Consider the following 14336-nt stretch of genomic DNA (forward strand, 5'->3'; position numbering starts at 1 on the left):
TATCTACTTATGTGTATTCGGAGCTATAATTCTAAGAAAGAGTTTCTTGAGTTGTTTATTAAAACATCTTTATCAAGAATACTTTAAAATGATTACTATTATTACAACAGATTCAAACAATGATTTTTCTTTGAGTGTCTGAGAATGCGTTCTACTTTGGGTTCCCTCTCTCAGTGCCTCTCCTCGGGGGTAGGCAGCAGGAACAATAGGCCTTATAGAAGGGGTCTATTGTGTCATATTAGACCCAGGGGTTGCCAGACACTTCTGACATCTACAATCAATTCTTTCTCTTATTCTGTCAAACAGCAAACACAGGCCATGACTGGGTCCTTATGAGAGCTGTGGAAAGTAAAGATAAATAAACTTTGCTCATGTAGCACGTGATGCTGTGTGTACAGTAGACATTCGAACAGAGAGAACGGTGAAAAGAAAGCTCGCGTATAGCCGATCTAACCTAATGTTCTCTTCTTTCAGTAAGAAAGACTATGAATAAAATGTTATTTCAAATTAGTTCAAAATGTCTGCATCCTGTCAATGTGTATAACCAGCTGTAGCTGAATGCTTGTTGGTTTATTACTGTCACCCAGTAACTAAGGTCACCCGGCAACCAGTCTCCCTAGTAAAATAACCCCACAAACACACACACACACACACACACACACACAGTCAAGAGCAAAATGGAAAAACAAAAACTGTAATCAAAAACACTATGGAGATATAAACATGCTAATGGATCATATTATGAGCTACTCTACAATCTTTTCTACAGTTTTCGCAGGCGTTTCTCCTTTATTTCTCCGTCACTTCCCATTCTGGCCACAACTATTTTACTACTGACACCTAAAGAGGAATGTGACCTTAAGTTCCCTCTACCCCAGACGAGTGTTTGCACTCGTATGCACATGCGCACACACACACACACACACACAATGATTCACTCCTCGAGTACTCCTTGCCAAACACTACATTAAAGTAGTATATTTAATAACGTCGCGATTCTACACCGACGTTAGGGTGTGTCTAGTTTGTTCATCTTGGCTTCTTATGCTCATCTACTATTATACGGTCGCCTGAATTTAAAGGCATAAAGCGTATTTGTGGAAACCAAGGCCATAAAAATACTCATTAAGGTCATTTGTTTTACCGGTCCTTCCTTTCACATTCTTCATTTTCTGTTTCCCCAGAGCAAATCATAGAGAAAGATGAAGGCCCATACTACAATCATTTGGGATCAGGGCCAACTGTGGCTTCAATAAGAGAGCTTATGGAAAACAGGTGAGAAACTCTAGTCTAGCTCCAGTAACATTGATATGCCCTTCCTCTAGTGTTCCTTTTGTTTGCATCAGTGGGTGAACATGATATCAGGGATTCGGCTGGTATTAACGTGTATATATTATGTATAAAGCGTTATATCCATTAATTGGATACTAAAGAATACCAAGTACTGCTCTTATGCTAGTAGTAAGATTAGTCTAGGGTTAGGGTTAGTGTTAGGGTAAAAATCTTTTACTTTTTGTTTCATAAAAAGTTTAATAAATATTTATCACCTGATCTAGAGTACTCTCACTCTCACTCTCACTCTCATCTTCTACCGCTTATCCGAACTACCTCGGGTCACGGGGAGCCTGAGCCTATCTCAGGCGTCATAGGGCATCAAGGCAGGATACACCCTGGATGGAGTGCCATCACACACTACGGACAATTTTCCAGAGATGCCAATCAACCTACCATGCATGTCTTTGGACTGGGGGAGCAAACCGGAGTACCGGGAGGAAACCCCCGAGGCACGGGGAGAACAAACAAACTCCACACACACAAGGCGGAGGTGGGAATCGAACCCCCAACCCTGGAGGTGTGAGGCGAACCGTGCCCTCCCCCGATCTAGAGTATAACCTAATTATTTAATTCCTTTAGGACATGCTTAAATTCACAATTAATTTCTACTGATATATTGTTAATCTATATTCTAATTGCATCGGTAATCGATGAACACGATCCAACAAAACTGGAATCAGTTTCAAATATTTTAGTTCTTACCTTTTCTCTTTCCTTACACACTGGAATTTTGCACCAACACAGGAACCTCATTAACAAAGAAAGCTGTATGTAAAAAAAAGTGCATTATAGCTGAACAAAAACTCAGATATCATTTACACGTGAAACAAATTCATGATTACAAACTCAGCTGCTATATCTATCCGGCGCTGAACGTTACAGAAAGGGAAAAACTATTCCTGTATCTGTGTATAATTTGCTTTACTAGTTCCCCTTGTGCCTGTTTTTACAGTGAGAATTATAAGAGCGCTCTAGCCAGAAGATCCTGGCATGAGACTCTGTCACAGCTGTGGATAAAAATGTCTCCTCTCCGTTTCTATTTGCTCAGCTCCATTTCTTGTCCTTGCTTCCTTCTCCTGCTCTCTGTTGCCGTCCCCTCCTCCCTTCTGCATCTGCAATAGCATCCCTAGGGAATCCCTGACCCATAATGCAATGGGAGTAAAGAGGAAATAATCACTGTCAGCAGATACAGTCAAGAGAGAAAGAAAAAGAGAGAAGGAGAAAGAAAAAGAAAGTAGGAGGAATGGATGTATTTATTTAATAAAACTAAAGCAAGGAGACTGAGTGTCCACACCGTCAGTGTATTTCTGTTAATACAGAGCTGAGTCACATTACCCCAAAAGCCCAGAGGGGTAAGTTGAAAAGGAGTTGGGAGTGGGGGCTGCATCTGTTTGTGCCATCAAGACTGACATAACAGCTCAAAATTTTGGACCCTAAGCTGATCCTGACGTGACCTCTGACCCAGCTTGGGCCACCCCATGCAGCTTGATCCTTCTTCACTGAAGTGTGTGATTGTTGATGAATGCATGGTGTGTGTGTGTGTTAAGCCTCAATGATGCTACCATTATTCTCCAATTTAAAAGACCATGTTGGGGGGTGGGGGTAGTGGTGCTGTGCAAAGGATTCCGCATTGACTATGATGCCATCGATGCATGCAATTAGTGTTTCCTGTTAATATCTAATGCATACATATGTGCATATATGTGTAACACATGAAAAATCCTTAGCAATGTAAATACAGTTCTTGTGTTTTAACCCTAAGCTGAATATGATCAGGGGGGCACGGTGGCTTAGTGGTTAGCACGTTCACCTCACACCTCCATGGTTGGGGGTTCGATTCCTGCCTCCACCTTGTGTGTGTGGAGTTTGCATGTTCTCCCCGTGCCTCAGGGGTTTCCTCGAGGTACTCCGGTTTCCTCCCCCGGTCCAAAGACATGCATGGTAGGTTGATTGGCATCTCTGGAAAATTGTCAGTAGTGTGTGATTGCGTGAGTGAATGAGAGTGTGTGTGTGTGCCCTGTGATGGGTTGGCACTCCGTCCAGGGTGTATCCTGCCTTGATTCCCGATGACCCCTGAGATAGGCACAGGCTCCCCGTGACCCGAGGTAGTTCGGATAAGCGGTAGAAAATGAACGAATGAATGAATGAATATGATCAAGATTTGTTAACAGTGCTTAGGACCAGAAAGCTCAGAAAAACAACTTCAATGTGCGGCTTTAGTTCAAAAGATACTCGAACGGTCTAACCAAGTGTTAAGGTATTTGCATTCAAGGCACATAAACAGCAAAACATAAAGAAATTCTAAACAGTAGACCCCCCCCCACACACACAACAGCTACAACAATGGTAAGAGCTCCATTTGGAGGGAAATTGTTAAACTTAAAAATCGAGACGCTTTGCTTTATTATCTCGAGTGATATGATATTTTATAACAGGTATCTTCTTAAGTTCCTTAAGCAACATTCCAAATGAAAGTAAACGTGTTTTTTAATCCTGAAGGTACGGTGAAAAGGGTGAAGCCATCCGTATTGAGAAGGTAGTGTACACAGGAAGGGAAGGCAAGAGCTCCCAGGGATGTCCTATCGCAAAATGGGTGAGTCTAATGGATGCGTTTAAATGGTTTATCCTTAAGGAAATTATAATTATACAGGTTACACATTCAGCATTCAGAAGCAGCCATTGACAGTTTGCTGAGACAAACATCTGCTATCATTAGCCTAAAGCCCTATTCGGACGGGATTAGTTTTACGTGAGGACGTGGGGTTAAAGTAATTATTACCAGAGCTTCTCTGTGATTTTAGTCCCATCCGAATGTGCCATCTCGGTAATCATTACGGACAATGTTAGTAAAGATTACGGCGACTTTTACCTTCTGTAAAAAGGTCCGGAAAAATGACCTCAGGTAATACTAATCCCGTCCGAATAGACCCGCTGTAAATATGTACAGTAAAATTCCGTCATTTCCTGTTTAAAAGTAGTTACCCCTCCCACTTCTGCTAGTTTTACTGAGATGTCTTGTCCCGTGCGAATTGGCCAATTAATATTACAGACGTCCTGAGGTAAAATTGCATTACTCCACGTCCCCACGTAAAACTAATCCCGTCCGAATAGGGCTTAAGGCTATAAAGCAGCAGGGGATTGGACTGTATCTTACTGTGGGTTTATACCGTGGGATGTGGTAGCTCAGTGGTTAAGGTGTTTGACTACTGATCGGAAGGTCATTGGTTCGAATCCCAGGTCAACCAAGTTGTCACTGCAGGCCCCTGAGCAAGGCGCTTAACCCTCAATTGCTCAGGTGTGTAAACTGAAATAAAAGTGTAGGTCACTCTGGATAAGAGTGTCTGCTAAATGCTGTAAATGTAAATAAGTCAGTGGAGCTATAGGTTAAATAATTCTACCAGAAACAAAATTTTACCCCTGGATAATCCACTTCTGCATATAAGTGATGTATAAAGCTTTCATTAAAATGTTGATAAAACTAGTTAAAGTAAAATAAGTGTTTATAATACATGCGGAGAGGCGTTTTATTGTTCGTCTGTCGCTATGTCTATTTCCATATAATCATTTGCATTTCATTCTACTTGCATAGGTGAGTCAAATAGGTGCACACAATCAATACCTGACCAGTACACAAAAGCATTGCCTAAAGTAAATGGACACCAAACCAATCATACCCATACAGTATGTGCTTCCCTCCTGGGTAAGGCTTTCCATTAGGGGTCTGTGTAGACCAGTCGATTTTCCAATGCCGACCTCGGCAAACTCTCATTGGACCTGAATTTGTGCATAGCAGCATCGTTGTGCTACAAAAAGATTGCTATGAAGTGCGTGCTATGAATCTTGAAGGAACGTAAAGTTTGCGTAAAGCCTACATACAGTATGGATGTGATGGTCAGGTGTCCATACTTATGAACACTCAACTAACACTCACAGTATATGTTGCCTCTGGATAGCTAAATAAACACGGTAGGAGCTATTAGTCGTTTTTCTTTCATACGATATATTTACACATATGCCTGACCTAATGCTTTATATATCTATAAATGTTATAAATATTACAGGTGAATAAAATGTTAATATGCCTTTATGATAATGCATTATTGTCGTAAAGTTCTATATAGTATATATGCTATAGTATATTCTATACACTATAGGAACACGATATGGTGGATTTAAAAGTGTGTGTAAATGTTACAGTGAATTGTATTTAAATGTTTATTTAATATTGTCATTCAAGACTCTCCAGTGTCAGTACTTTGTAGTTCAGGTACAACTAAATTTTCAGACTCAGGAAGATCTTTATGATGGAGCACATTATATACGTATATTGCGGTTTCTTAGTAACACGTCAAGGCAAAAGCGTTTCACTCGTTACTTTGAGTAATTTGTGTATATATACAGTACGTACTTGTGTATATTAAGAGATTTCCAGAGGCTACATAATTCTGAGTGTTTAAAAACTGGTGTTTGTTTAAATGTTAGAACAATATTCTTGTAATGTATCTATGTATAACTTTTTTTTTTCGTTCACTCCCCGTCTGCCCCCTGCAGGTGATCCGTCGCAGCAGCGAGAAAGAGAAGTTGCTGTGCCTGGTGAGGCATCGGGCCGGGCACCACTGTGCCAACGCTGTTATCATAGTTGTCATTATATCATGGGAGGGCATCCCAAAGGCTCTTGGTGATAAACTTTATCGAGAGATCACCGAGACCATCACCAAATACGGCAACCCCACCAGTCGCCGTTGTGGCCTCAATGAAGAGTGAGTGAGAAAAAAATCTGCATCTTTCTCTTAAACATTTCTACGCTGCTTCCTGAATGAAATTGGAAAGATATAGATATAATTTCAATGACATAATGTGCATTTTTCAACATCTATTATGCATATTTATGACTTTTTTTTTGCAGCAGGTAGCTTTGGTGCTTATAGCGTTAAGTAACTGTTCATTGCAGCCCATTGGTTTGGCTCTGGTTTAAAGCTACCTGCAGCACAATGGTCTAAGCTTTAACCTGAGCGTTAAAACCAGATCTTGAAATGAACTAGATACGTAAAATTCAACACAATCAACATAGATGGTGTCAGAGACTGAAACTGTTATATAAGCTGTTAGATAGTTTGATATTGAAAGACTAAAAGAAAGTTACTGGTAGAAAGATCGATAGCAAGTAGTGTAAGCCAAATAGAAAGCCAGAAAGTTCAGGGAGTGTTAAGCCCTATTCGGACGGGATTAGTTTTACGTGGGGACGTGGAGTAATGCAATTTTACCTCAGGACGTCTGTAATATTAATTGGCCAATTCGCACGGGACAAGACATCTCAGTAAAACTAGCAGAAGTGGGAGGGGTAACTCGCTTTACGCACCACAGTAACCTCCTTGTCGTCATGTGCGTATGACATTGCTTCCTGTTATCACGTGCGCAAACAGACAACACGGCACCTCCATGCTTGCAAAATGCGCCAAAAACTACTTTTAAACAGGAAATGACGGAATTTTACAGTACATATTTACAGCGGGTCTATTCGGACGGGATTAGTATTACCTGAGGTAATTTTTCTGGACCTTTTTACAGAAGGTAAAATTGTCCGTAATGATTACCAAGATGGCACATTCGGATGGGACTAAAATCACCGAGAAGCTCTGGTAATAATTACTTTACCCCCACATCCCCACGTAAAACTAATCCTGTCCGAATAGGGCTTGTTGAAAGACAAGAGTCAAAGAGTGATAGATTGACAAAGAGGTAAAGAGACAGTGTGGCATTGATAAAGGCATAAATTAAGTGAGTGTCTCTGTTACAGGTACATTGACAAAGTGAAATAAATAAGTGTTACTTTAGGCACAGTGGTGAACGTGTAAGTTGTGAGAACGGACGTCTAAATCATGGTCTTTCCACGAAATATGAGTTTGGGAGTTTCCGGGATATGTGATCGTCGACTATCGGACAACTTCGAGTCCGATTGGTTAAAAAATACAGCTCGATAAGTCAGAAAACCTCTAAGAGTTGTGATCGTGTTTTCAAACGCAGCTTTGTTTTTTTTTGCAGCCGTACTTGTGCATGCCAGGGTAAAGACCCCGAGACCTGCGGTGCTTCGTTCTCTTTTGGGTGTTCTTGGAGCATGTACTTTAATGGGTGTAAATATGCTCGCAGCAAAATCCCCCGCAAATTCAGACTGCAGGGAGAACACCCCAAAGAGGTTGGTGACTGTACCTTGATTATAAAGTTTGTCATTGCATTACAGTATATACGGTTTTATGAGGCTTATTACTATAATCAAATGACAGACCTCAGTGGAAAGAAATGGACAAGAAGTTGCCATGTATTTCAATGCAAATTGAAAATGGTTCATATTTTAGATCTTATTTAAGCTGTTTCACACTAACAATGTTATGGCATTCTCACTCCACAGGAGGAACTTCTCAGGGATAACTTCCAGGAATTGGCCACTAAAGTGGCACCTGTATATAAGATGCTGGCCCCTCAGGCATACCAAAACCAGGTAAGAGCTGCCAAATGATCCTCTCAGAAATAATAATTGTCTCAGGATTAACATCACTGCCTTTTTAACTTAACCAAGAATATGTGATTTTTAAGATTTGTGACGTGACATACGGCTAAGTATGGTTACCCATATTCGTTCTCTGCATTTAACCCATCCAAAGTGCACAACTGCTCCAAACTGCGCCCAGGGAGCAGTTGGAGGGGTTCGGTGCCTTGCTCAAGGGCTCCTCAGTCATGGTATTGCCGGCCCGAGACTCAAACCCACAACCTTAGCGTTAGGAGTCAACTCACTGCTTCTTGCAAGTGCAGCATAAAGATATGTGAGAATAGAAAATGTGTTCTGTCTGTTTGCAAACAGTATTCCTTTTTTCTCTGCAGTGTTTAACTGAGAAAATGGCTTTGGACTGTCGGCTGGGGCTCAAAGAAGGACGACCCTTTTCTGGCATCACTGCATGCATGGACTTCTGTGCCCATGCTCACAAAGACCAACATAACCTCCATAACGGCTGCACTGTGGTACGTGGTGCAAGTGTGGGTGTGTGCATGTGTTAGTGTCAGGAATTAGGGTGTGCATTATAGTTGATATTTATCATATATACTGTATATATCCAGATAAGCACAAGGAAGTAAAGTAAGGGAAGTATATATCTAAAACTGTTTTTTATTTAAATAATATTTGATAAACAAATTTCTTGTTTTCAGGTTTGCACGCTTACAAAAGAGGACAATCGGGCAGTGGGCGTAATCCCAGAGGACGAACAGCTGCACGTGCTTCCGCTTTATAAGATTTCTTTGACTGATGAGTTTGGCAGTGAAGAGAACCAGCGGCTAAAGATGAAAACCGGTGCAATCCAGGTGCTTGACAAGTTCCGCCGGGAGGTCCGGAAGCTTCCGGAGCCTGCCAAGTCCTGCCGGCAGCGGCGGCTAGAGGCCAAGAAAGCTGCGTCTGAGAAAAAGAACAAGAGACAGCAGCTGTCTGAGACACCAGAAAAGACAATTAAGAAAGAAGTTTCTCTGCATGGCAATAAAGGTGAGTGTGTTGCATACTGTATGCAGACACAGTAACTGTCTGGATGTTCCATGCATCCTGCGTAGCATAGCAATTAGTAAACATTGTTCTTTATGTGGGAAAATCTGTGTATTGACAATTTTGTGCAAACAAACCAAATATTTTTATCTCCGTGTTTTGTTTCTTTTCAGCAATTCCAAAACAAGAGGTGAAGCCCACCATCAAAAAAGAATCAGCTGACCACTTTCAGGCCATCAATGGAGCCTTGAATGGCTACCCACCCATTGGGAATGCCAAAATGTGTCATGATACCTACAGTATGAATGGTGCCTACTCTTCCATTCCTGGTCCCTATGCAAGAGGTAGTCTGCCTTCCAACAGCCAGTCTTCTACACATAGCCCCATCAATGGCTTCCATCCAAACCTTCAAGGGATGCCCTACAATTACAACTATGCTACGAAAGGTCTTTTGCCCCCTGAAGTCTTAGGTTATATGGCTCATAATGGGACCTCTCACAAGGCTGTTGGAGAAGAACAGAAACCCAATGTCCAGAGTCTTCACACCAGGCTGGTTCCAAACCATGCTGATCACCACCACCAACAAGGGGTCAGCATGACCAACCATAGCTACATACACCAGTCTGAGCTTTCTGAGACTACAGCACCACTTAAACGTGCTCCATCTGCACCTCCAGATCAGATGCACCGTGTCACACCAATCATCAAGCAGGAGCCCATGGAAGTACCGCTATATGACAGCAGAACAGACGGGCAAGTCCGAAGTTGCCCCGTCACTCCCAGTGTCACCCCACAACCCGACACCTGGCACACACCCAATGGCAGCTTAGCATCCAAGGGCTGGGATGGAAATCTCAGACCAGGCCAAGCTAATTCACCCTTCACTCCAGAAAAGCAGATGCTTCACCAGCAGCACCATAACCAACTTCAGCATTTTAAATATGCCCAACAGCAGCAACAATGGCGCTCCTACCCTGGTACTCCAGTAGCCTCCCCTAGTCCCACTCCAACTCTCAAGACAGGTCTATCTCCAGCTCCTTCCCCTCACCCAGCAACCCCACAGCACTGGGTCAGCCCTGCCCCCAGTCCACAGCCCAGAGCTTGGGTTCAACCAGGGTCCTTGGGTTATGGTCATGGTGCACTTAGACAGGGAACCCCTGTTGGGGCTTTCCCAGACAAGATGCTGGCTGAGGCTGCAGAGGTCCGTGGCTCCACTCCCCTGGGCCTTGAGGAGAAGGCATGGAAATTTGGAGGTGCATCTGCAGCAGGAAGCAATCCATCCCCTGCTCCAGAAGGTCGCCTGTTTCCAGATGCACTGCAGAAGTTGAACGGACAAGCATGCTGGGATAGTGAGGTAGAATGTGAACGAGAGCCAGAAGAAGAGGAGGTGTGGTCGGACAGCGAGCACAACTTCCTGGATCCCAACATTGGCGGAGTAGCAGTAGCTCCTGCACACGGGTCCATTCTTATTGAATGTGCCAGACGGGAGCTACATGCCACCACTCCCTTGAAAAAACCAGACCGAAGTCACCCGACCCGCATCTCCCTGGTGTTCTACCAGCATAAGAATTTGAATCAGCCCTGTCATGGACTGGCACTGTGGGAAGCCAAAATGAAGCTGCTAGCTGAGAGAGCAAGGCAGAGGCAACAAGAGGCAGCTCTTCTAGGTCTTTCACAGGAAGACATCAAAGCTTACACAAAGAAGCGCAAGTGGGCAGATGGAATATTAAGTTCAACCTCTGAGCCAACAAAAGACAAGCGTGAAGTGGTAACCCGGCTGGCCCCAACACTGCACACCACCAACACGGTCACAGCGTCACCCTATGCCTTCACTCGAGTCACTGGGCCATACAGTTGCTTCATATGACCTCTGAATGAACGGTTGCAGAAAATGGAAGTACAGGAAAAAAAAAAACTCTCCCTACTCTGTATCTTCTCCCTGACCAACCAGAGAGATGGTGGATAGACAATTTTTTAATTTTTATTATTTTTTTTTTTACCTCATGTTTTGGTAGCAGTTTGGGAGTCCCCCAAATGAACATGCTGCCTATGGTGCTCTTGTTCTCTCCAAAATGGAAGGGATTTCATAGTTTACCCTTCCTAAGTGAATTTAATGATTCTAATATTATTTCTATTATCAATATTATGATTGCTATTGTTACTGTCGATGTTATTACAGGTATTGTTATATTATGAAGATGACTATTTTTTATTTTAAATTGTATTGTTTTTCCTCAGTGTCATTATGATTGTTTAAAGCCCCCTACCCTCTACGATGAGGCTCTTGTCTTCATCGCTCTTCCTTGTTCAATATGAATGTGTGAACAAGATGAATGGATTTTTTTTAATTTTTTTTTTTTTGCTTTTTACCCATCAACCTCTTCATAAAACAGCACCTTTACATCAATGCAAGCCAAGAGTCTACGACACAAGACACTCTGGAGAAGGACGGGGTTTGTAAGTGGGCTAGTTCTAATTCTGTGGTGACCGTGTAAGACCAAATCATATTTACAGAATCTGTGGCACCGTTGCTGGCCTTTCTACTTAGTGCCACTCAAAGTGGCACCTACAGAGTAGGTTCCTGGTGCTTTATTCCTGTCTTTGCTGTCATTTGCCCTCATCATCATTGCAGCTGGCAATGGACCAAGGTGCTCTTTAACGGCAGAAAAAGTCCAGTTAAGCAACCAGCTGACCTGAATAGATGTCATTGCCTGAGGCTTTCTCATCATCAACCAGACGGTGCTGACTCGTTTCTTTATTGGTGCAGTATCTAGTTTCTATCCATGAGACAGCAGTAAGTCAATGCTCTCTCTGAGGTGCTAGTGCAGTTTGACCCACCCTAACAATGCCCTAAAATTTCCTAGCGTGGGACCTGTACTCTGCATCGCAAACGAACTTATTTTAACTTGTAAACTTCTGGAGGTGTAAAACTCTCCTCCGAACGTGAGGTAGTTAGCTGACAGGCTAAAGCTTCAGTGAAAGAGAGATCATTTAAGAGGCTTGGTGCTACTCACTAGTCTTTCCATATGCCTCTTTGTCTGCTTTCGCCCTTACAGCCGATCTCCCCATAATACCTGGAATTTAGGTGCTTCTGTCTAAGTATAAATGTGGGGAGAGCTGAAGGGCTGCAGTTGGTTTACAAAAGGCAGTAGGCTTCTTGGTGCTTACAGATCAGAGATAGTCTGGTGCTTTTGAAGCTGTCCTTTAGCTCTTTACCTCATGTTGAGACGTTGACCCGGTCACAACATGCTACTAATACACGGGCTCTACAGACCGAAGGTCTTTGGCCTACATCCGCATAATTATCTACATTTTTTTTTTTTTTTTTTAATTATTTATTACATATAATGACTATGATGATTATTGTTGTTGTGCTTGCTGTAATTTTGTTTTCATTTTAAACAAATTGTAAATAGAAGAAAAGATTTTATAAAAGCACTTTTAATCTTGATTTTAAGGAGGAAAAATGACGATAATGGAATATTGACAACTTGAATCCTAATTTTTTTTATGGAATTTTATTGGGAGAGATAGAAATGTAAATAATTAAATATTTAGGTAAGATTATTTAACTGGTGAGGAACAAATCCCGAACGATTCCTTTCATTTTTAAGTGTCGGCATGTTAAACCCTCAATACTAGAAGAAGAAAGCTAGTCCTGGTCAGTACTCTTTCTCTGACACTTATGGACGTTGCTGTGTATCCTCTGTACTTTAGTGTACTGCTGTTCTTTTTTAATAAGTACTGTACTTAGACCGATACCTCTAAACAAGCACCTATAGCAGCTTCCTTTTTCCAACACATGATCCAGACAGACTTGAGAACAAAACCTACACCACCACACGATCTGAGGTTTTTTTTTTTTACGGGCTAAGATCATGTGACGTGATGTAATCACGTACACCTTCGATCGCAGATACGTTGAAAGATTAAAAAAAAAAAGCTAATCGATTTCCTATTTAAAAGCGCTTGTTCGAGTGAAAGGCTGTGCATGTGTCTTGCACTGTATCAGATTTTCGATAGGACGTGTGATTTTTACGCCTTAGCGAGTTTCATACGTTTAATATTAAGGTGTAAATCTTTTTTTTTTTTTTTTTTTTTTTTTTTTTAGATCATTGTGTTTATTTTTATTTTTTGTTCTTGAAGCCACTTGATTTCGTATTTGTCAGAAGTTAAATTTTTAAACATGGTGCTACCTGTAGAGGTCACTGTAGAGACGCAGAGCAAAATCTGTCATTTTCAAAATCTTTATATGAGCCGTTGTCTTGGTTTAAAGTGTATAGGAATCGTCTATGGTGCTGACTGCATTTTCAAATTTTCCTCACTTAAGCATGTTGAAAGAATCTTATAATTATTTTGTTTTCAAAAGCACTCAGATGTTTTCACACACACACACACACACACACACACACACACACACACACACACACACACACACACACACACGCACACACAGAAATGCTCTTTTTAACCCTAATCCCAAACAACTGAAAAATGGTACTTGAAGCAGGTATTTAGAATCAGTGATATACAGGTAGAAAACTTGTATGCTATGGAGATGAATAGACTGTTAATATTTTTTATCATTCTCCTGATTATACCCAGGTATTCCTTAGTTTCTGTCTCACACGAATACACTCAAGCTCAAATGCTTTTTGTCCCCTCTCTTAAGCATTCAGCATCAAAATCATGATCATGCCAATTTTTACTTATTAAATAATGATAAAAAAAAAAAATGAACTCGAATAACTGGCAGCTACATTCCTATTAGTTAAAGATTGTTATTGGTTCTATTGTTTCATGTCAAGTATGCAGTATGTTTTAAAGGTTTCTTTTGTTTGGTCTCTCCTTGTAGCTGTATGGTGTATTATGTGAATACATAGTGTATGTGGTAAAACCCACAATACTGTTTTATGTTCTTTAAAAGTAAAAAAAAAAAAAAAAAGAATGAAAGAAAGAAAGAAATAAAAATAACTTTGCCTTCTCATATTGTTTATAATACCTTCGTGCTTTCTTACTTGCAAATCGCGTGGCATTTGGCAGACACCCTTATCCAGAGCCACCTACATCAGTGTTACTCGTTGCGCGGCTCACGGAGCCTCCTGCGGCTCGCATGGCAGTAAATAATACGATGATATGATCATGTGGTTAAAATTTATTTTTCATTTAAATAACATTAAAAACAATCAGGGAAGCATAGAAAAACGAATGTGCTCTATTACAAATAATAATATATATTTATATATTATTTGACTCGTCACTGACTCACTGCGTTCTGCGCAATAGCCAGTTTTTGGCCAGAAGCTAGTTTGTGTTTCATGCTAGTTAACAACTTGTGTTTACTGTACACACACGGACTAAAAAATGGATCGATTTCTTATCAAACAATCCCGCGCACAAAATGAACAGCAACAAAGCAATGTGACAGTGACAAAAGAGGAAACTGATGGGAAGCAAGAGTCATCCGCAACTCGAG

At 41.4% G+C, this 14336-nt stretch overlaps 1 protein-coding gene across 4 annotated transcripts in view; it reads left to right on the forward strand.

Annotated features, from left to right (window-relative positions):
• The window catches only part of tet3 (tet methylcytosine dioxygenase 3), a 44514-nt gene extending 30667 nt beyond the window's left edge, over positions 1–13847 (forward strand). For 3 of the 4 annotated variants that reach the window (XM_060884325.1, XM_060884322.1, XM_060884323.1), the window contains 8 exons: positions 1185–1275; positions 3835–3928; positions 5887–6095; positions 7378–7528; positions 7742–7831; positions 8212–8349; positions 8536–8863; positions 9034–13847. In XM_060884325.1, coding sequence (XP_060740308.1) covers positions 1185–1275; positions 3835–3928; positions 5887–6095; positions 7378–7528; positions 7742–7831; positions 8212–8349; positions 8536–8863; positions 9034–10727 — 2795 coding nt within the window. In that variant the 3' untranslated portion in view covers positions 10728–13847. The remainder of the gene's footprint in view (positions 1–1184; positions 1276–3834; positions 3929–5886; positions 6096–7377; positions 7529–7741; positions 7832–8211; positions 8350–8535; positions 8864–9033) is intronic. The other variant, XM_060884324.1, reaches the window with a different exon arrangement.
• Positions 13848–14336: the final 489 nt, after the last annotated feature.

The sequence above is a fragment of the Tachysurus vachellii genome, chromosome 12, assembly GCF_030014155.1.
Source record: "Tachysurus vachellii isolate PV-2020 chromosome 12, HZAU_Pvac_v1, whole genome shotgun sequence".
NCBI lineage: Eukaryota > Metazoa > Chordata > Actinopteri > Siluriformes > Bagridae > Tachysurus > Tachysurus vachellii.